The 23,121-nt window shown below is 37.7% G+C and overlaps 1 protein-coding gene across 13 annotated transcripts; it reads right to left on the bottom strand.

The window, feature by feature from the left end:
* Positions 1-1,223: 1,223 nt before the first annotated feature.
* Positions 1,224-22,746, bottom strand: LOC107764424 (uncharacterized). 13 transcript variants are annotated; one of them, XR_012708410.1, is made up of 17 exons: positions 22,338-22,736; positions 22,107-22,162; positions 18,474-18,511; positions 17,578-17,671; positions 16,630-16,735; positions 16,465-16,535; positions 16,220-16,289; positions 15,630-15,692; positions 14,288-14,359; positions 14,097-14,198; positions 12,892-12,966; positions 11,919-12,035; positions 10,384-10,500; positions 4,590-4,646; positions 1,983-2,128; positions 1,766-1,896; positions 1,224-1,613 (listed from the first exon to the last, which is right to left on the bottom strand). XR_012708410.1 is itself a non-coding variant. In XM_075251198.1 (15 exons), the coding sequence occupies exons 1-15, from the start codon at positions 22,599-22,601 to the stop codon at positions 2,072-2,074; spliced, it is 1,359 nt and encodes a 452-aa protein (XP_075107299.1). In that variant the 5' UTR covers positions 22,602-22,737; the 3' UTR covers positions 1,737-2,071. The 13 variants fall into 13 exon arrangements, 5 of the variants coding, with proteins under 5 accessions (XP_075107299.1, XP_075107303.1, XP_075107300.1 ...); XR_012708411.1 differs by having other exon boundaries at positions 1,766-2,128; positions 22,338-22,737; XR_012708413.1 differs by lacking the exon at positions 10,384-10,500 and having other exon boundaries at positions 1,224-1,430; positions 1,524-1,613; positions 1,766-2,128.
* Between the last annotated feature and the right edge of the window lie 375 nt (positions 22,747-23,121).

Here is a 23,121-nt window from a genome sequence, read left to right as displayed (position 1 = left end):
CTCGGAGCATTTCTTTTCTTCTTTGTCTGTTCTCTCAAGTTATTCATACTAATTTCATCAGTTAACAGGCCCGACCCATTCATATTAGAAGCAGGAAATTAGCACCAGGATTCATCTTACTAAGAGGGAGACAGATTGACATCCTATTCTAGTTTTGGGGCATAATAGAAACTTCCAAATTTAATTTGAGAGGGAGAGAGATTGACGTCATAGACAAACCGCTCTTTTGCTTTCTTCTTTCATTTTGTTTATTTCACTTTCCCGGCATCCAGGCTCAACTTTTGCCACCATTACATCACGAGGCCCTTCGGGTCTTTGAATAGTGGCCACATTAGCAAAATAATTCCATCATAAAGTTTCACATATAATTCACTTGCTATATAAGAAAAAATTAAATCCACCCATCAATCATGCAGTATTTGGTTCGCAATAAGCTTAATAATAATACCACCATAATTTATGTAAAAATCAATGTATTACATTGTTGGAAAGGCTATTGGGTCGGGTCTAGTCATATGGGGTACTAATTAGCCTATTAGCTTTTCCTCCTCCTACATACTACGTATAACTCATAAATACACCATTATACGTGTAGAGAAAGGAGATTTTGCTACCGTTTTTTGGGAAACAAAGGACGACTAGGGATAGTACTTCCTTGCATCACAACAGGATATCTAGGCTTTGGATAAAGGGAGTTCATCGCTTCATGGTATTTGCAAATCCGATTCCCTAAAGAGAAGCCCGTGTAAAATATGATTACAAGTATTAACAATACATAAATATAAGTATGTAAAGACAATTTTTTTAAAATAAGTGTACCCTACATAATGTTCACTGTATTATTATTACCACTTGACAATCTCTACATGATGTTCAGCTGCATAACTACCAACATTATAAATTATTGCACAAACGATCCCTCATTACACTTTAGGTCTCCCACATAACTAGTAAATGAACTAAAACAACGCACTTATTTGGAGAACCCAATACTTTCGTTGACTCAGTAAAACTGCAATTTCTGACGAGAAATAATCTCTAACGAGTTAACTACGATTGCAGATGCGAATACAGCGAGCCACAATTAGGCTATAGGGAAAGGGTAAGGCATTGAGGAGGGCAAGATGCGAGGAAGAGCACAAAGTCCAACTCCTTGGTTGTTAATGAGGCACACAGCAATCACGTACTTTAATCCACATAAATGCGTGCTAAGAGAGTATATATTTCGTCAAATTATGGATATGATCCGATCACATCAACTATCCATTCCCAAAATCATCAGATAGCGCTCAATAAAAGAATTAAATTGCATTATTTTGGTTTCAAGCTACCAATGGCAGTTCCCAAATGGCTCTGCAATTGAAACAGAATAGTAGAATATGTATAATAAAGTAGTTAAAGGAAATTATGAATAGTTATCTGTCCACGCCCTGATAACATCGAGGCTTATAGGTTAACCATACTGCACACTAGTCATTGACCAGCTTATTCTTGATCGATGATAAGGGAATGCCGAGCCAAACAGGTAATGCTTTCTATTATTGCTTTCCCTTAATTCAATCTGATTGGGTAGATGGCTCTGTTTCCTTCATTGGATCCCCGCAGGATTTTGGCTGGTGGACACCAAATTAGCCCAGTTAGTACTGCGTCAATATCGTGAACGTATCATCTAAGGTGCTGCTGAGTGCTGACCTCGCGTATTTCATTTTAAAAAAAAAACCAACACAGTAATAATAAGAAGAAATGGAAAAGAGGTAGTCCCAACCTCAGTGTACACAGAATGTCAAAACAGCGCTTTTCGACCATCGTCCACATTATTCAAACAGAAATGTCCTATGTGTACACAAGTAGTACATCTTGAATATACAATTCCAGTAGCGTACCCAGCAATTAGAACTGAAGCAGATGCGAAAACTGCCATACAGTTACTACTTCTCAGTTGCCGAAGAATCTCACAATTCACAAATTCTTGGCCTACTAACCTTTCTCTGGTGTTGGACAATTCAAGCTACTGTTCGAGCCATCTCAAATAGTCCAACAGCCAGGATATCAGAGGTCAATTCAACGGTAATCACTTTGAATACTTATCAACAAGCGCCTTCGCATTCTCTGGTGCAAAGAATCTTGCCTGTCACATCATCCCCCATGTTAGAAGATGAATGATAATCTAAGTGTTAACATGAAATCCTTAAATTTTTCAAAAGCAAATTGCAGGTGCATAAATTTGGATTAAGAGATAAAATTTAACAAGTTTTCATTCTGTCATTAAAACCAATCAGGCAAGCATGCCGATATCACAGAATGATCAAATAGCTTGCAGCATTTTTGAAGGTCCCACGCAGGTGCAGACACATTTTGGAGCATTCGAGCAACATAGGTAGAAACATAGAGGACCTATCATGACACTGCTGTTCAGGAACCTAGAAATGTCTTGTCAATGACTAAATTGTGTATGGGAAAAAGAGCATAGCTAAACTAATACAAAGCAAAGACCGGTCATGGATAAGCCAAAATACGAAGCATATGGTTTTCAGAGATGGGAAGGGGAGCCTTGGCGTAACTGGTAAAGTTGTTGCCATGTGACCAGGAGGTCATGGGTTCGAGCCGTGGAAACAGCCTCTTGCAGAACAGAAATGCAGGGTAAGACTGCGTACAATAGACCCTTATGGTCCGGCCCTTCCCTGGCCCCCGCGCATAGCGGGAGCTTAGTGCACCGGGATGCCCTTTTATGGTTTTCAGAGATGGCAACAAGATCCTAACGACATGTATTTTTCCTGATTACATAGTTAGTCCCTTTGCAAGCTAACTATGCAAGTTTATCCTTACCAGAGATTCCATAATTCACCCTCCCAAGATACAAGCCAGTCATTCTGCTCAAATATAAGACTGTATATTCACCTTAGCGTCCAAACTGAGCTGCATGCTTTACTACAAGGCCTATGCCTAGCACAAAGCTAATCTTATTAATGATTGCAGGTTCTTGATCAGGTAGCTGGATAATCCATCACTCATACATTCAGGGAGCAGAATGGGATGGCAGACCGACTGGCTAAACATGGATGTAGCATGGAGTATTCAGACACAATCAACTTTTTTTTATGCTCCATCGCCTTTTGTTTCAGATATGCTACAAGCTGATCAGTCAGGAGTAACTTATCTTAGATATGTAGTAACTACTAGTAGTTGTAATAGTAGATTAGTAGAAGTAGTATCCCTTTAAACTCCCCTTTTTGTAACGACCCTTCTGGGGGTCAGATCCCATTTCCTCATAGTTTTGCTAGTTTTGACAATCAATGTATGCTGTACACCCTCCTAGTCCTAGTAATATAAACGGACTAACCAAAAAAAGAAGAAGCATATCCATGTTTTTCAGTAACCATATTCATTACCTTTTATTCTTGAGCTTGACAGGGCTGCTACTGCCAGCCAAAAATTTGTAGTTCCACATCAAGAGAGGTATTCTATGCCGGTATACTTCAAAATACTGAAAATAATTATTCTGTTCCTTTTGGCATACAAGCATCTATTCCCAGTCTGTAAACTACCTAGAGAGTAAGTGCTGAAAAGTTTCATGGGAAGTGGACTCAAGCTTGAGAAAGCTGAGGCAAAAGTTGGATAGGATTATCGGAGTGCAACAAAGCAGCAGTACTCAAACATATTAAACTACTAGTGGAGAGGAAGCCTGTGCAGACCACAGGCCCAAGCACAATTTAAAAAGATAGTTCCTCTATTCCATTTTTATGTGTCACTATTACTATTTGGAGAATCAAAGAAAAATTTTAAATCACCATTTCTCAATATTTTTTTAATATTTTGACTATTAACTATCATGACCTATATTACTACCCCAGTAGCAGTTTATGTGACTCAAAAGATTGTCTAATCAAGCTTATAAAAAATGAGCAAAATGAAGAATACTTATTTTCATGTACTCCTTGTTATTTGTTAAAAGCAAAGGTATAAAAGAAAAAGTAGTTCAAGCAGAATCTATCTGCTCAAATCTGGCAATCAGACAAATCTTGAGGAACTCCTTTCTTTTCAGTATATGATCTCCATTCTCCAGAACTCTGAATCTGGGTTCTTTCCCATCAGCTACTCTTTCACATTTTTAGACTCTAGAGAGAAGTAGGACTCCTCTACCTACAATTCATTATTTTGCCTTCAAGTTATCTGGGGTATTTAAATATGAAAAGAAAGTTTCATCAATGTCAAGTTTTATTAGAGTAAAGAGCGCATCCTTATGTTGCCTATGAGAAGGCAAAACAAGAATGCTTCCCAATAAGAAAGGTAAACCATTTGTCATATCTGGGACAGTAATAATTGTACCATAACTAATGACCAATAATAACTTAGTATTTTGTTCATAGAAATTATAGAAAATAATTGCAAGGGAAAGGGAGAGTTAACACAAGGCCCCAGTTGGCTTTAACTACCTAATAATCTCAAGCCAAGGACCTCATGCCAAAGGAGAAGCATAGCACGTTGATCATCGTCTCTTAAAAAGACGAAGATGGAAGGAAGCGTTTATCTTGGTGTCAGCTTATGGGAAGGGTGTCTGAGACTATTCATATAGCTATTCATATACTCACTTGTATAAACATTCTCTCAGCATCACCAACATTTCCGTTCTCTTTCAAAATAATACCCTGCACAAATCGAGATGATCAATATCTTAAACCTATAAATATATCACAAAAATTTTAAAAATAATTATCACGTCATTATGAAACATTTTCATGCTGTAAGATATTATGCTATTTATCGATTACTATTCCTTTACACTAATTTGAAATTTGCTGAAAACTAGCAATTTATTCCTTAAATGCTACGCTTCACACTGTCCTTTGCATCTTATCTCTACTATCTCCACATTAAAATAAGCTTTGCAGATTAGGAACTCTAGTATTTCTTTTAATTAAACTTAACGTCAATTACACAATATTACTAAAGTGTGTCAATAACAATCATACTATGAAAGTTTGGGAGAGGGTGGTGGAAGGAAGGTTGAGGAGGGCGATGTCTATTTCTGACCACCAATTCGGGTTCATGCCGGGTCGTTCGACTACGGAGGCTATCCACTTTATCAGGAGGTTGGTGGAACAGTACAAGGATAGGAAGGACTTGCACATGGTGTTTATTGACATTGAGAAAGCATATGACAAGGTTCCCAGGGAGGTGCTTTGGAGATGCCCGGAGGTGAAAGGTGTACCAGTAGCTTACATTAGGGGTGATAAAGAACATGTATGATGGAGCTAACACTCGGGTTAGGACTGTGGGTGGTGACTCAGAGCATTTCCCGGTTGTTATGGGGTTGCACCAAGGATCTGCGCTCAGCCCGTTCTTATTTGCTCTAGTGATGGATGCACTCACACACCATATTCAAGGGGAGGTGCCTTGGTATATGTTGTTCGCTGATGATATAGCTCTGATTGATTGATGAGACGCGAGGCGACGTTAACGAGAGGCTGGAGGTTTGGAGACAGTCTCTTGAGTCTAAGGGTTTCAAGTTGAGTAGGACTAAGACAGAATATCTGGAGTGCAAGTTCAGCAATGGACGGGGGAAGCTGATTTGGACGTGAGGCTTGACTCACAAGTCATCTCCAAGAGAGGAAGTTTCAAGTACCTTGGGTCAATTATCCAGGGGAGCGGGGAGATTGATGAGGATGTCACGCATCGTATTGGGGTGGGGTGGATGAAATGGAGGTTAGCTTCTGGAGCCCTGTGTGACAAGAAGGTGCCACCGAAACTTAAGGGCAAGTTTTATCGAGCGGTAGTTAGACCGACCATGTTATATGGGGCTAAGTGTTGGCCACTCAAAAATTCTCATATTCAGAAGGTGAAAGTAGCAGAGATGAGCATGCTGAGATAGATGTGTGGGCACACTAGGCTGTATAAGATTAGGAATGAAGATATTCGGGAGAAGGTGGACGTGGCTCCCATAGACGACAAGATGCGGGAAGCGAGACTTAGATGGTTCGGGCACGTGCGGAGGAGAAACCAAGATGCCCCGGTTAGGAGGTGTGAGCGGTTAGCTTTGACGGATATGAGAAGAGGTAGAAGGCGACCTAAGAAGTTTTGGGGTGAGGTGATCAGGCAGGACATGGCACGACTTCAGATTTTCGAGGACCCGACTCTAGATAGGAAGGTGTGGAGAACGAGCATTAGGGTGGATGGTTAGGAGGGAGTCGAGCGCTTTTCTTCCTTCGTATCGGGGGTGGAGCTAGCCTGTTAGGGTGTTGTCTTTGGGTTATTAGCATTGTTTAGAAAAGCGATCGCTTCGTCGCTTTAAGTGCGAAGCGACGCGACGCGACCCAGTGTCGCTTCTAGCTGCCTGAGGCGACTCGACCGAGGGAAGCGCACGCTTCAATGGAGGAAGCGACGAAGCGAGGAAAGCGATGAAGCGATCGCTTCTGTTAAAAAAGCGCAGAGGGCCCTTTTTAAAAAAAAAAAACTTTGGGTCTGTTTTTTTATTATACAAAACAGACCCTAAATCGACAAAAACTGACCATTTCTTCTTCTTTCTTCTTCGATCGACGTCGACCAAAGCTAGGGTTCAACTTCATCGACATTGCTGACTAGTCCAGGTAATTTTCTTCTTCGCCTTTCTTCTTCTCTTTTTTTTCTTTCTTCTTTCTTTCTTCTTCTTGTTCCCGTCTAGATTCTGCTTTTTTTTTCTTTCTTTTTCCTTCTTTCTTCCTTCTTCTTCTCCGTTTATCTCTGACAGTCCAGTTTGCACACTGTTGAATGTTCAGACTTCAGCGTCTTCTTCTTCTTCCTTTTATCTCTAACCCGTCCAGATTCTGTTTTTCCCCCCTTTTATTCTTCTTATTTATTAATTTTAATATGTATTTTAGTTTATAAAATTAATTATTATTTATATATGTTATATTTTCAGTTTATTTAATTTTTTTAATGTATATTTCAGTATATAAAATTAATTATTATTTATATATGTTATATTTTTCAGTTTATTTGATTTTTCTTAATGTATTTTTCAGTATATAAAATTAATTATTATATATATGTTATGTTTTCAGTTTATTTGATTAATTTTATATGTATTTCATTTTAGAAAATTATATATGTTATATTTTAGTTTATTTGATTTTTTTAATGTGTATTTCGGTTTATAAAATTAATTATTATATATATTATATGTATTTTCAGTTTATTTGATTATGTATTTTCTTATATCTTAATAGGGATTTCAAAATGTCTCAAAGATCGAAAGATAAAGACCGGCTTGGCGATATGGCGATAGAGTTAATGAGAAGAATACAAATGTTGTATGCAAGTTTTGTAACAAGATTACAACGGGTGAAATTTATCGCTTTAAATTCCATCTTATTGGTGGCGATAGAAACGTCACAAGTTGTCCGAAATGCCCACCGGAGGTGAGGGATGAAATAAAGAATTTTGTTGAGAAGAAGAAGGAGCAAAAAAATCAAATGAGTCATCAACCATTGGTGACCAATCTTGATGATGATGATGATGATGATATTGAAGAATTGTCACTTCCAACAAAACGAGGAAGAGATGCAATCTCTTCAAGCAATGGATCGACGGGTACGAGTAGGACTAAAGGTCCTATAGATTGCTATTTCCCAAAGAAGACGGAAGGAAAGAGCGGTGGAAAAGATGTACAAAAAATTGCTAAGGACATTTTGAGGGATCGTGCAGTTAGAGCTTTTGCACGATGGGTCTATGATGTTGGGCTCCCCTTCAATTGTGTCAACTACACTGACACTTTTGGAGACTTTATTGAGGCCGTTGGTCAATACGGACCTGGAATGAAGCCTCCCACTTATCATGAAATCAGAGGTCCTTATCTAAATAAGGAAGTGGAGTAGACTAATAAAATTGTGGAGGAACATAAAGTTGCGTGGAACAAGTATGACTGCTCCATTATGATGGATAAGTGGACGGCAAGAATTGGGAAAATGATTATTAATGTGTTGGTGAATTCTCCCAAGGGAAGTTTGTTTCTTGAGTCCATTGATGCTAGCGACTCATCCACTGACCACATCAAAATGTTCACCTTGTTTCAGAACACCATTGAAAAGATTGGCCCAAGCAAAGTTGTTCAAGTGGTCACTGATAATGCGAGTGAAAATGTGAAAGCGGGTGGCATGGTGGAAGGAGCGTACAAGAATGTCTATTGGACTCCATGTGCGGCTCATTGTATCAACTTAATATTCGGGGACATTTTCAAGGAAAAACCCTTCTCTACAGTTTTTGGCCACGGCGTTAGGGTACATTCTTATATTTCTCAACGGCCCTTGTTATTGAATATGATGAGAAGATTCACCAGACAAAAAAATTTGGTGAAACCGGGCAAGACAAGGTTCGCCACTGCTTTCTTGACTTTGCATAGTATCCACTTGTAAAAATCCAATTTGAGAAAGTTATTCACTTCAGAGGAATGGAGCAAGAGTAGATTTGCAAAGGAAAGTGCGGGGAAAGATGTTGCACGCATTATTCTTTCTTATTCTTTTTGGAATAATGTCCTTCATGCTCTTAAAATTGGTGGCCCTTTGATTAAAGTACTCCGTTTGGTGGATGGGGAGCAAAAACCACCAATGGGCTACCTCTATGAAGCTATGGATAGGGTCAAGGAGGCTATTCAAGCATCATTCACTGATGAGCAGAAATATGCAAAGGTCTTTCAGATCATTGATGCAAGATGGAGTGAGCAACTTCATAGACCTTTGCATTCAGCTGGACTTATTCTGAACCCGTCACTCTTTTATGATCAGCATGAGAATAATTCATTGGCTAGAGAAGTGTGGACAGGATTCCATGAGGTTGTTATCAAGTTGGCCCCAGATGAAGACTTGCAAGAAAAGATAGTAGATCAACTTGCTATTTACAAGGCAGCTGAGGGACTTTTTAAGCTCTGACTTGCTATTAAACAAGGAAAGACGAAGGCGCCAGGTGACCAAGTGCTTCTATATTTTATAGCTCTAACTTTAATGTATTTTTTATACTTATTAACTCTTGAATATTTTTTTTCACTTCTATAGTTGAATGGTGGGACCAATATGGTGTAGAGACTCCGAATTTACAGACTTTCGCCATCAGAGTTCTAAGTTTAACCTGTAGCTCATCCGGATGTGAAAGGAACTGGAGCGTTTTTGAACACGTGAGAAATAAAAAGAATTATTTCGTGTTTTGAGATAAAGTAAATTATATCTCAATTGTCCCAACTCCTACTAATTAGTTGACACATCTTGTTTGTAGATTCATACAAAGAAGAGGAATCGACTAACCTTGAAGCGCCTCCATAATCTTGTGTTCATAAAATACAATAGAGCATTGAGGCGTCGCTACAACCACCGCAATTTAATTGATCCAATTCTTTTGGACAATATTGATGAGGCTAATGAGTGGCTAACCGGAGTCCCCGAAAATTGTGAAGATGAAGAAGTATTTGAAGGCGACTCTAATTTCACTTGGGGTGATGTTGCGGTTGCTAGTGGAGTTGGGGAGAATCCTTATGGTTTAAGGGGGAATACTTCAAGTGCAAGCTCGATTAGGAAGGGAAAAAGTGTGGCTACTACAAGTCGATCCCTATCCCTAATTGATGAAGATGAAAGTGATCATGAAGAGGAGGGGGAAGAAGAAGATGACGAGCAATATGAAGATAATAGAGGAATTCAAGATTTTGACAATCTTGAAGAAGAAGAAGAAGAGTAGAAGAATAAGATGTTGATTCTAGTAATTTAGTAGCTTTGATTTTACTTGTCCTATGGTTTGTGGAGGATTTGGTGGTACATAGTACCTACTTTTAAGTTTTTAAATTGAACTTTTTGATTATTTATAATTTTATATTGTGTCTTTGCAAGGTTTACATTATGTTTTTTAAGAATTGCGCTTCACTTTAATAAAGCGTGCGCTTCGCTTTTGAAGCGAGGCGAGCCCTTGTCGCTTTTTTGCGCTTCTCGCTCTTAAAAACACTGGTTATTAGTGGTGTAAGTTTGTGTCCACACTATTTTTCCATTTTTTTTCATAGTACGGTGGCTCTATTACTGGTTGTTGTTATTGCTTTTCTATCCATTTTCTGTTTCATACGATGCTAATATTATCACTCTGATTTTTGTTGTCACAGATTCTATTGTCGTTTTTCGTCTTCTTGAGCTGAGAGTCTCTCGGAAACAGTCTCTCTATCCCTCAGGGGTAGGGATAAGGTCTACGTACATTCTACCCTCCCCATACCCCACTTGTGGGATTTTACTGGGTTGTTGTTGTTGTGTCAATAACAATTGCACAAAACACAATTTTCGGATCACCCAAATGTGTAATCCACTTATCGCGCAAACTTTAAGTGAAAGAATATGGAAATAACCATCGCGGTAAAATATATAAGGACCAGATGGAAAAAACCTTTGCTAAGTAACCCCTAAAGTCATCAGGATAGGTAGAAATGAGTTGATTATATACAGACACAGCATCGCTGACACGACCCCATTCTGAGTATGATTTTCCAAGAAGCAGGTCAACCTGTAAACGAGAAGAAAAAAAATTCAACATAACCACAAGCAATGAGTGCATTCGTTCAAGCACAAGAGTGCAACATTCCTTGCCTTTGAGACTGGTGCCTTAAATAGTTAAATGAGGGAAAGATACTTTGTACAATTTCCCCCTTCCCTTTCAGCTAGTCCAAGAGTTCAGTTCGCTCAAAAGTGGCTCGCCACTAAGGAAAGTGGTTGTTTACTTGTTTATTTCACTTGCATAGTAGGCCAAATTAAATATAAAGACTAGTTTTGTGAAAACAGAAAACACAATTTTGCATTAAAAGACTAGCTCATAATGCTTTGGAGGATAATGAGTTGTACAGAAGTTAGCAACAAGAGAAAAGTTCCAAATTGTCAATGACTACTTAATTGCCTCATTTTCTTGAATAGGATTTTCAAAATTACATTTGGCACTTACAAAACGAGATGACATAAGAGAGCGTGATTGGTAAGGGTTCCAGATAAGATCCTATCAACCTCTTGCCTGTGCTATGCATAGAGGAAAAGACGAAACAACTTTGTACAAAGGCGGATCAAGGATTTATAGAACATGGGTGCACCAGTATAGAAAGAAGAACAAAAAAATTATTTAGTAGGAATTGATCCCTCTTCTTTTGGATAAATAACTCAACATTCAACCAAGTGTACTATTGAACCACTTTGGAGCATAAGGGGCAGCAAATAATATTTGATCAATTCTAGGAATTATGTACAAAAATACCTAGTTTGGCAGAAAGATCATGGGTTCACGTGCACCATAATTTGGGCCTAAATCTGCACCGGACTTTGTATATCTTGTGGCAAGAAGTTAATACTCATTAAATGTGCACTCTGCAGTATTCGCTCATATTAACCAACAGTACCTAACACGTTTGAACAGCTTTACAGTTGAACTAAGTGAAAGAACTGTAGAAATTGTTAACAGCTTTGAACATGATATTCTGGTAGTGCTAGTCATCTAACGCTAGGAACTTCTTCTCCATTGTCATTTCCTCAAATTATTAACTAGATTTTTATTTTTATTGATCTCTACTGTTGGTTTCATTCTCTAACATCTGCTCCAATGTATCGGACAGCCGTGATAGTGGTGCGCCAATGTGTATTATTTGGATTCATGTGGTAATCTTTTTATAGATGAAGAAAGTTTTACATGCTACCAGATGAGTTAGTGGAGACATGATAAAACCTAACAACTATTTCCTCCGGGGTTCAGAGTGCAGGTGGCAACTCATCTAAGTTTCAAAGAGAACTTATATTTTAGATAAATTTACATGTTTAGAAATTCAAAGTAAGAAATATTTAATAAATGTTTGAGAATTTGTTTACTCCCCAAATAATAATTGTGCCAAACAAATTAAGACTAAGGGACTAGCAGATTTGACATGCTATGATATCAAAGCTTACTTGAATTGGGTCAACGTCTGACTTTGATTTCACTGCACTCTTCTTGGTTCCATCACTGCTACCGATAGTTTTTTCTTCATTTAGACGTTTGCGAGATGCCAAAAGCATTTGAACAGCCTAAAAATGTAACAGTCATATCAAGTCCACATATTGACATGAAAATGATAGGAATTCAGATTTAATTATGTTATTATAGCAGCAAACATAATCGATGAAGGATTCAACCTCTAGATCCGCACCCATATTAGATCCGCACCCATATTGGACACACTCACCCGAGTCCAAGTAGACTATGTATAATATGGTAGGTAATTGATCCCTATGCTAATTTTATAATTAAAATAGAGAATATCGTAAGGCATATTATAGAAAGCTTTATAAGATTTCATTAATCAAGTGATGAATCAAGACGTATATGAATTTCGACACATGTTACATGCACTCATGCATAGACATGAATCCTGCACAGATACTTTATTTTGTCGTATATTTTGAAGGATCCATGTGAAGCACCGAATATATATGTCATATCCAATTTTAACAAAGGTGCATCATTAACATGGCAGGAGTTTGAGAAGAAAACATTCATAAATATCATACCCTTGGCGAAAGGCTAAAATCTTAGGCAGTTTACATATCCAGTTTCACATAGTATCTTGAACACCAATGAGCGCAACACATTTTTACAGTGTTCACTCAACCTCAGTGCATAATATTCACTTGTCCATAATTGTTCATACTTCTAGGACTCACTTTTTTACTTATGAACAGTGGTTATGATGGTAAATATGGATACTCTTTTCTCTTCAGTTCCAACAAAGAAGACACCTTCACATTTTTATCAGATCTGACAAATTCTCAAGCTGTCAAAAATGTGGTTAACTGGGACAAAGAAACTGAGAATCATTTCCTGTCTGGTAGTGCAGGCAATGAAATAATTGAAAAAGAGGAAACAGCATATTGACCAACCAACCTCATCTGGCTTCTTTGCAGCTATCAGTGCATTTGTAAGGCCACGTAGAACTCCAAAATCAATAGTTCCGGACACCTGTAAGACCATCCTAGCAGGTTATTCAAGCTTGTGAAAGTGCTGAGAAATGTAAGTGCTGAAAAAACTTGGTCTGAATAATGTCTAATTAAATTTGTGTTTGTGGGATTCTGATATGGTCAACTAACATGACAAAACTTATATATATATATATATATATATATATATATATATATATATATATATATATATAAATCACAGAGCTTTCAGGGTAGGTAGATGTTTAGATTCCTAGGTAAAGTACTTTCAAGTTAGCATTCATCCATGTAAAGGGAGCTACAAGAAAAGGAAGAACATGAGGTTTCAAAGGAGGTACACCGTACACACCATAAACAATGATAAACTATTTAAAGTAACTGTTAAATAGTTGTGTAAATAAGTATAATCCACATGAAATAAGAGTAGAGTATGTATTGTGTATAGTTATAAATAGGGCTCATTGTATTATAGTTAAAACATCAATCAATAATATAATTTTCTTATTACCAGGAAGGATAAGATTAAGAATGAAGTTATTAGGGACAAGGTGGGCATGGCTCCCGTGGAAGACAAGTTGCGGGAATCGAGGTTGAGATGGTTTGGGTATATGAAGAGGAGAGACATTGATGCCCCGGTTAGGAGGTGTGAGAGGTTGACCATGACAGGTTAGAGGAGCGGTAGAGGGAGGTCTAAGAAGTATTGGGGAGAGGTGATTAGGCAGTACATGGCATTACTTCAGCTTATCGAGGACATGACCCTCGATAAGAAGGTGTGGAGGTCGAAAATTAGGGTTGTGGGTTGACATGTAGTCGACAGTTTCCCCTAATCTTACCAGTAGTATTAGTACTAGTCTTATATTTTCCTATTCCTAGTTCCTTGTTATTACACGGTGTGTCATTCTTACCAGTAGTATTGGCACAATTCTTGTATTTTCGTATTCCTAGATCTTTGTTATTACATGATGTGTCATCTGCTTCCGTTGTCCTATTACCTTGTTGGTGCTATTGTTTGTTTATTGCTTCAGGGTATATCAGAAACAGCCTCTCTACTTTCATAGGATAGGGGATTTCACTGGGTTTGTTGTTGTTGTATTTCGCACAGTAACGAAGTATACTAGAATAGGCATATTATCCAGCATATAAGCTACTGACCATGCAAGACATCCTAAAAGCAGTAGCACTTCCTTCATAATCCTTCAGTTCATATTTGACTTCTCCAAGCAAGCGGTAGACATCAGGGTCACTCGGTTTCTTCTGCATTTGCAAACAGGTTATTTCGTGATATCCATATGGACTCGAAAAATCTCTTCATAAACAAAATAATACATCAGCCAAAAGAAAACCTTAATCAAATCCTCAAGAAGGGAAGAGGCTCGATTGTACTCCCCCAGTTGTGCTAAGGTCACAGCAGCTCCCTGCAAACCATTTAAAGAAACTTACACAGTTGTTCGTTCTCAAAAAAAGAATCTTACACAGTTGCAGAGTGAAATTTTAGAAAGAGGTCGTTTGGACTGATGACATCAAAAGAGAATTTGTCAAGCAAGAATTCTTACATAACATTATAAAGGAAAATCCTTATAATTGACAGGGCACAATGAGCATTTCTATCTTTCATCTCCTAAGAAACACAAAAGAGCAATTTTTTTTCTGAGGACTTTCTATCCAAAGCAATAACCGACAATTTTTACAATTATCAGCCTTGTAGTCTGAAATTCACTGTTACTACCTCTATCAGCCCCCACAGAGAATTTCCCCTTTTGACTTCCACAAGACAGCTAATAGTTAAACTTCTGGACCTTAGGAAACCAATTTGACATAACCCATATAATCCACAATTTGATACTCAAACTTATAAGGGATTCCTATATTGTGAACCTCAAGCGCTGGCACTCAATTATGAATGCACCTTTTCAGCAAACAATTGTTGAGGCCTTAATAAATCATGACCCAATCCACTTGATTGTTGTTGGAATATAGGAAAGAGGAGAGTGAGACATTAAACCCATGTTTTTCCGGAATAAGAACCTGTAGAAATTTGATACCTCCTTTCACCTAAATATCACCCAAATGTCATCATTTTTGGTAAGGGTGACTGGGACAAGACATCAGTGTGGATTGAAACTATGATGCACAGGGATGTTGAGGACAAGGGGCATCATAAGGTTTCATGCTAGGCGAGGAATTAGACGGTTAGGGCCAGTATAGTAGTTGCACACCAGCAAAAAGTCATCAAAATTATAATATGAATATCAACTAACCCTGGGACTTTAGTGTTGCCGAACTGGGAAATTGTCTGCTCGATTCAAGCTGAATGACTCATTATAAAAGAAATGGGTTGATGTCCATCAACTAACATGGCAAAAACAATTGGAGGCAAAGAACCACATAGTCTAAGGGTTCCAAAGTCTCTAGTAAAAGCTAAGAGACTTGCTTTTCATATCGTAACTCCCACAAAGTTAATAGAGCAGCGGAAACGATGGGTGAGCAATGTTTAACTTGCAAAACGGTTTCACCTCCATAAGCAATAAGTTAACGTCTCCACCCAGAGCACAAGTATATGCCACTCAAGGAGTCTAAACTAAGAAGGTATGCTATATCTTGATGAGTGAAATGAGAAATTCTGAAACTGTAAGCATAGGATTACAAACAAAAACATCTTAAATTACATCATATACGATAACTCACTTCAAGGGAGATTGAATCCTCTGGTGAGGAAGCCAGTGTTGCCTCAATTTGCTGAAGCGTCTTCTGCAAAAGCATTAAATCTGATGATATTTCAACAATATATAGGGAAATAGATAAGGAAAATATCATCTAAATAACAGAGCACACATATAGGCGTCCATGAAATTATATAAAATTGAGTGAATTTAACATATTACTAACAGTTTTTTTTCCTAAAGAGCTTCTATATGTAGAAATTGCTAGAATAGCACATTTTTATATCCTAAAAATTCATTTAACTCCATTTGGACCTGTTTCGTACTTTCATCCAATACTTAGTATTCAAGAAAAACGCACACAACAGAGAAAACAAAAAACAGTGTATTGAAGAATGTGCATATAGAGACAAGTTGGGCCTACTGACTAGCAATGAATACTACAGACGAAAGCCCATTAGATAAAGAGATGACAGGGATTGGCAATAGGTGCCTTCACCGATATTGCCTATTCTTTCTGCAGCAATTTTCAACTGAACTCAAAAGTATGTCTTTCCTTTCTTATAGTTGCACACTAGAAAAAAACTAATTTCAATGTGACAGCAAACATTTTACCAGGAGGTTAGCTCTCTCATCTTCAGCAATTCTCTTATCAGTGCTGGAAATCTCCTCAGTGGGACTAACACTGCACCAATGGCTTCATTAGGATTACGTTAAGAAAAAAACTGAAAAGAAATAAGCAACAAGCAAATCATGAAACTTTGTAACCTCTGGATTGAGTAGAAAAGAAAACCAGGATGCAAATGATGAGATCTATTTGATAACTAATAGCCAGCATAGTTGGAAGCACCACAATCTACCTTCCAGAAGGAAGAAAGTCACCAAGTGCAAATACGAGTCCAAATACAATAACAGCTGCTCCAACTCCAATCTATTAAATTCCGCATGAATCTATTAGTGGCCATATGAAGAAAGAACTCAGATTGGATCAACACGGAGATGTGTCAGCTCCATTATAGCACTACCTTGGTACCCAGTCCAATTGTAGTACTTTCGGACTCGATCGGAGCATCATAGTCAATTGCTCCGTATGCTTTCTCTTCCTCTGCTTTTTTCTGCTTTAGTGCCAACCTACCAGTTAGTGGAAATGTCAGTCAATGAAACACATTTTAATCAATGAAGAAGAAAAGAGAAAAAAGGATAATGTCATCAACAAATTAGTGACATAGTCCACAAACATGGGGGAAAAAAATCTAAATGAAGGAATTAGACATCAATATTTGACACAGCATAGATTTAGCATAGCCAACAATGTAGAAGCAGCTTACTTTATAAGAACAAAGAATATCCCAAAGTAGCCTAGAACATAAACGCAGAAGTTGAAATCGCACATCAATTAGCCCTGGAATCTGAGGTCTAAATACTTGATCGCGGCACTTGTAACAAGTGATCATTCAGTCAGTCTCTTGCTTGGAATGCAAAGCGGTGGTGATGCCTCCAGTAAGCATGGTCAAGTAGTTCGGAAATTATTTTTGTACTAGGTCATTGTACAAATGATTGCCACTACCAGTACCAGGTGATTAATTGGTCAACACTGCTAAAAGAATCTCTCCTAGTCTATGATTACTTCCTCCTTTTTGGGGGGTGGGTGGAGGGGGTGCACAGAGACTCTCTATTTGAATCTCATTTGTGACTATCCATACAAGATGATAAAATGAAGAATAGGTACGAGGGCTACTGGCATGTCTGTGACATCAATGAGTACACCACGTTCAGCGATGAAACATCATCTCTTTTAGCAGCTTTCGTGCATCATCAAATTTTGGACTCCAATACAATATGAGCGGAAAACTGGCTTGATAAGAAAATTTAGAATGGCAAGTTACTGCATTCATACATCTAAAATTCTTATAAGGAAGATAGCTACTGCAGATAAGCAGTGGGGTAGAAACCATTCTAAATAGTAGTAGCACCTTTTTACTGCTTGCAACCGTTCCTCAAACTGAGGATCTGATGCCACACTTTTTGCCTTTCCGACATCATTCATAGAGCTCAAACGAGGTGCTTCTGCACGAAAATGAGCCTCATATGATATATGCAACAAGATCTGTTACTCAGACCTCACTTTAAACAAGAGATAACAAAAGAAATCTTTAAGAGACCACTTAGTATGATAACAGAAAAACATGATCACACATTTTGGATTGGAAATAAGCTTCAGAAGAACATCATACATTTTGGATTGGAAATAAGCTTCCAAAAGCATAACAGTTTTAGCCAGAAGTATCAAATTTATACTCCGGAAGAATGTGCCAAGAGGCAATTAAAAGATACACTATCATTTTCAAATAATTTTGACAAGTGGAAGGATGATGAAGGAATCAAAAGATAAGTTCGAAAGGGGAAACCACAAAAAGGAATGTTAGAGTTGCTAATCCAACTGGCAAGAGAAACATCAGAATAATTGATTGCAGAGTTTATTAACTGTTCAGTATGAGAAAAAATTGGATCCAGCGCTAAACAGTAATCTATTAACATATCCCAGGTAGGGCCAAAGGGTATCGATTCAACCAAGTGTCGGAAACACATCCAGCTGTTGTGAACCCGAGCAATACATCACAATTTAAACCCAAATGATTGTTATTCTTTATATTGTCAGTATTGCAGAACAAAAAAAAATTTAGGTTTAAAAGTTTTCAATGTATAATATTCGTTTAATGCTAATAATCTGATGCATCCTATAATTTATACATCTAATTAAACAAAAGTTTTCCATTTCTCTAAATTATTAATCGGTAACCATAGGTACAAACAAAAAAGATACGCAACTACACACTGCAGAACATGCAAGGTAGGGCTGTTTACTAACGATTAAGGAGGTCATCGGACTGTGGAGTGGATGAATTCCTGCAAGAGTAAACAATAGCTTTAGATAATCTCTCTCTCTCTCTCTCTCTCTCTCTCTCTCTCTCTCTCTCTCTCTCTCTCTCTCTCTCTCTCTCTCTCTCTCTATATATATATATATATATATATATATATATATATATATATATATATATATATATATATATATATATTATTATTATTATTTTTTTTATTTTTATTATTAGCTTCTTCATTTTTTATTTTTTTCAAGAATGAAATAATGACAAAGAGAAAAGGTTGCTGACTTCAAAGCACTATTTAGATCAACATGTAATTCTAGAAAACACCAAGGTACAAGTTCAATAGAACAAATACAAATAATTTCTAAAGCACTAGAAGGAGATGAGAGAACTGAAAAACTATGAATCTTCTCCATTATGACATGGTATCATTCAAATTAAATTAATATCTCTGACATGAAATGACCTTTCTATATCGCCTCTTAGGTTAGGTCTTCACGTACATACTGGTGCACCATCTCTTATTTGCAGATGATACTTTGGTGTTCTGTGATGCATATCGCAGATGTTTCTCATACTTGAGGCAGATCCTCATCTGGTTCCAGGTTGTGTTATGCCTCAACATCAACCTCAGAAAATGTGAGATCATACTGGTAGGTAGGGTGGATAATTGGTGCATTACCTACAACCTCCTGGTCTACCTTTGGATGCTTCAAACAGAGATCTACTGGTGTGGAATCCAGTGATTGAGAGGGTTGAGAAGTGGTTAGAAGGCTGGCAAAAGAGATACTTTGTACTCATAAAGGTACTCTGTCTAGCATACCCACTTATTTCATGTTGTTATGCCAGACTCCAATTATCATAACTGAACGTTGGAAAGACTTCAGTGGAACTTCCTACGGGATGCGACAGACGAAACAAGGAAGTTTCATTTCATCTAGTACTTGTAACGATTCCGAAGAAATGGGAGGACTTAGAGTGAAGAATCAAAGGGTCTTCAATAAAGCTCTATTAGGCAAGTGGATTTGGAGGTTTAGGATAGAGGAGAATGCCCTATGGAGGGGGTAATAGCAGAAAATTGTGGAATTATAGAAGGGGGTGGAGAATAGAAACATCAGTACGGTCTGGGTGCGGCTATTAAGTGCATCTTCTCTTCCCTAAAACCTTCCATCCTCCTCCATAGACATCCACACCGATACACTCACAATATCATGTCAGATTACTCAAACTTTTGCATCCATGGAAGTCTATTCCCTTTGCATTACAACACTATAGATGCCATATCCAGTGTGGTGCTTTTTTTCATATATTAGTTTCAGAATATCCGAAGGTGTGAAACCATAATGAGTAGAGGTGTTAAACAGGGACGAGCTAGACCTAAAATTACATGGAAAGAATTTGTCTCAAATGACCTATAATTTCTTGGAAGCAATGCGACTTAGTGACAGATAGGGCACAATGTGTGTGTGTGTGGGTATGTATATATAGGCAACACTAATTGGTTGCGTATATGTTTCAAACATGTTATTATGTTTATTTTAGGTCATATGCTTTCTTGGGGGGAGGGGATTCTTTTAGTCCCTGTCATAGATTTTTAGGCAAGTAGAAGATCTAGAGAACTCCTAGCACTATTATTAATTATTTTGTATAAAGTTGGCCCGAGATGAATTTAAATGGAGAAATGGTAGATACCTATAACTGACTGCAACTTGTTTAAGACAAGCGTAGTTGTTGTTCTAGTTGTTTTGATAAGTAATGATTGGGTGCATCTCAAATCCCTTTCCTTTTACATTTCTTTTCCATTATTTGACATACAAGGAAATTTTATTAAAGAGGAAGCCGTATATGGAAGAAGAGTAGACTCCTAAACCAAAGGACTTACTATATCTGAAAGAACATCGCCCTCTAACCTCGTTGCAGATCAAGTAAAGCAACATCATGAAAAGACCCAGTGCTTTACATGCAGAGAAGATTATCACACATATTGAACCGAGAAACAAATCTTTCAATGTCCTCATGTTACTCTCCATCCAAATACATCATGCAACAGTCTTTTCAGAAAATTTCACCAAACTTTTGGACAAAAGTTCCAATGTTTGACCATTAAAAACTCGCTTAGTAAGAAAGACGAGTCATCATACATCTCAACTGAATTTAGTCCTCTGGCAAAAGTGCAAAGACGAAATAATTGACTGTGGACCTCACTGTTCTTCTTGCATATGATGCATGAATCTGAAAATATAGATTTAAAAGGTCTTCTCCATTGTAACAGGTTGGTGTTGTAAGGTCTCCCAAGTTACTTGATTTTAGACGGAACTTCACTTTCAAGGAAAAAGATACCAAAGGGAAGCTCGTGAGTGGTTGCATATAAGTGAGGTAGGAGAAAAGGATTTACGAGTGAAAAACATAGAGGAATCTATCCATATCTGAGTATCTAAAAGCTGGAAAGAATGATGTTACTGATAAGAGAAGCTAATAGAGTTATGAGATTATTTGATAATCTATCATTCAAATTGCGGATAAAGTGGAAGTTCCAAGAAAGAGAATTATCTCCCAGTGTCACAATGATGATATCGTTTGTGGAGAGCAAAAGCAATAAATTCTTATCCCAAATTGAGTCAACGTCCCATTACCAACTTTTCAAGAATCAAGAACGATATACGGGTCCGGCCCTCCTCAGTATCACTTGGTAAGAGGCCGTTCATGGGAATAGAAAATTTCAGAAGAATCAGGTTTGAATAAATTTCCTGGGATCCTATTCCTTTCGAACTACAAACATGGGAATCGTTCAAATAGCTCTTTGATTGAAAGAGGATGATTCCTATAATACATTACTCCAGTCGAGTCCAATGGAATTTCAAAATAAAGGTATTTTTATATGTTCAAAACGTGTTGCAGAACGATAAGGAAAACCCTGCAAAGTGGATTTCCAAGGACACGAAACCCATCCCATTTGTCTTTTAACAAACTTAGAACCATTTCATAAATATTTTTTTAGCTTGATTTTTGTTGTCATATAAAGAATCACCAACTATTGCCATATTTCTTGATCATTCATCGTAAGAGTTGCTAAAAACGAAATAATTCAGCATGATACAACTGTTAAACCATTTGCGGTGAATCAGCATATTTTGCATACCACATACAAGGTGCCCCGAGAAGCATTGGATAATATGAACTAAGAACACCAAAGATGAAGAATTAGAACACGTTAAAATGCTTTCCTAAAAGCGATATTTGCTCCCTCTCCTTCGCGAGGTTGCGATGGGATTAATGCAAATAGCTTTACCGGAAAAAAAAAAAGATATGGCAATCGTTTGAATTTCTGCACTACTTAAGTGGTGGAGAAATTCCTCTTAGGAAAGCAAGAAATACCAACTTGATTCACGAGTAGAACTTTAGACAAGGAGGAGAGTTTTGGAGGAAAGTTATAAAAGAAGAAATATTTACTGCAAAAGTTAGAACACTTTCGAAAGGACCAATTGTATTTAAATAGACGATAGTCGTTATTGGTGGCTACAAAGCTATGAAAGGATTGATTTTTTAAAAAAAAATTATTAATTAAATGTAAACAATATATAACAAAAAGTTCCACGGAGGAAGAAAGAGATGAGCACCTTTGCGGACGTACTATGCCCTTGGCCTGCCTTCTGGCGGTTGCAGAATTCTTTCCCTAAATTTAAGTAGCAGCAACAGTTTAGCATTAGATCCAAATTCAGGGATAACAGTTTAGCACTAGATTCAAATTATGGTTACAAAATCAAAAGGGTGACATCAATTGGGTCTGAAAAGAGAGATGAAATGTCAATGCGTTGCAGAAGATAGAAACGAAAGATGATAAGCAAGACCTTCTTAGTGTTGCCGTCATTCGGACCACCGAAACCACGGCGTGAAGTTGAATCGGTAGAGCAGCATACACAATTCAGAATCCCATACTTGGAATTGGTAGTGTGCTGAAAATGATGATGATTGCTCCGGTTTTTACCAGAAGGGGAAGAGAATGTTTTTCGAGTACATATACTGCAAGCGTCGAGCTGAGAGCGAGACCTAGATGGAGCAAGCAACAGTTGCGGCTGCCAAAGAATAGTAAAGTGAGTCATTGCAACGGCCATGAGATAAGGTTTGCCGTTCGTTGCCTACAATTCCCGGCCGCTACAAATCTTCCTCGTGGGGCCGTCAATTGTTTGAAGCAATGCAGAAAGTCAAAAAGTCAACTGTTTGTTTTACTTCAAAAACTAGCGGCCGTTAACAAAAGTCAAAATACAATAGAATCTTAGTCTCATAATAATTGTTACGCGGCGCCTTCCTGAAGTTCCTTGGAAGGGCGACGTAAGGCTAGGCAACCGATGTCAGTACGGTTGCTGTCCGCCAACTGAGGTCCCCTCCGTACGCTAGACTAGATTGTCAGTACCGTACGGGAAAACCAATGTCATGAGCAATTGAAAGAGAGCAGAAAAGAGAATTGAGAATGAAAGAAAGCTTGATTGCATTGAATGAAAGCTATTACAGAAAACAAGACGGTGTCGGGGGGGAGAGACACCAGTACAGAGAATTATTTGCTTGCTTGAAAGTTTTGATTGCTTGGTCCCCCTTAATAATACTTAAAAAAAATAAACCAAAGTTACATGACTA

Source organism: Nicotiana tabacum, chromosome 4, assembly GCF_000715075.1.
Source record: "Nicotiana tabacum cultivar K326 chromosome 4, ASM71507v2, whole genome shotgun sequence".
In the NCBI taxonomy this organism is placed as follows: Eukaryota; Viridiplantae; Streptophyta; class Magnoliopsida; order Solanales; family Solanaceae; genus Nicotiana; species Nicotiana tabacum.
This window is presented reverse-complemented; position numbering and strand designations above follow the sequence as displayed.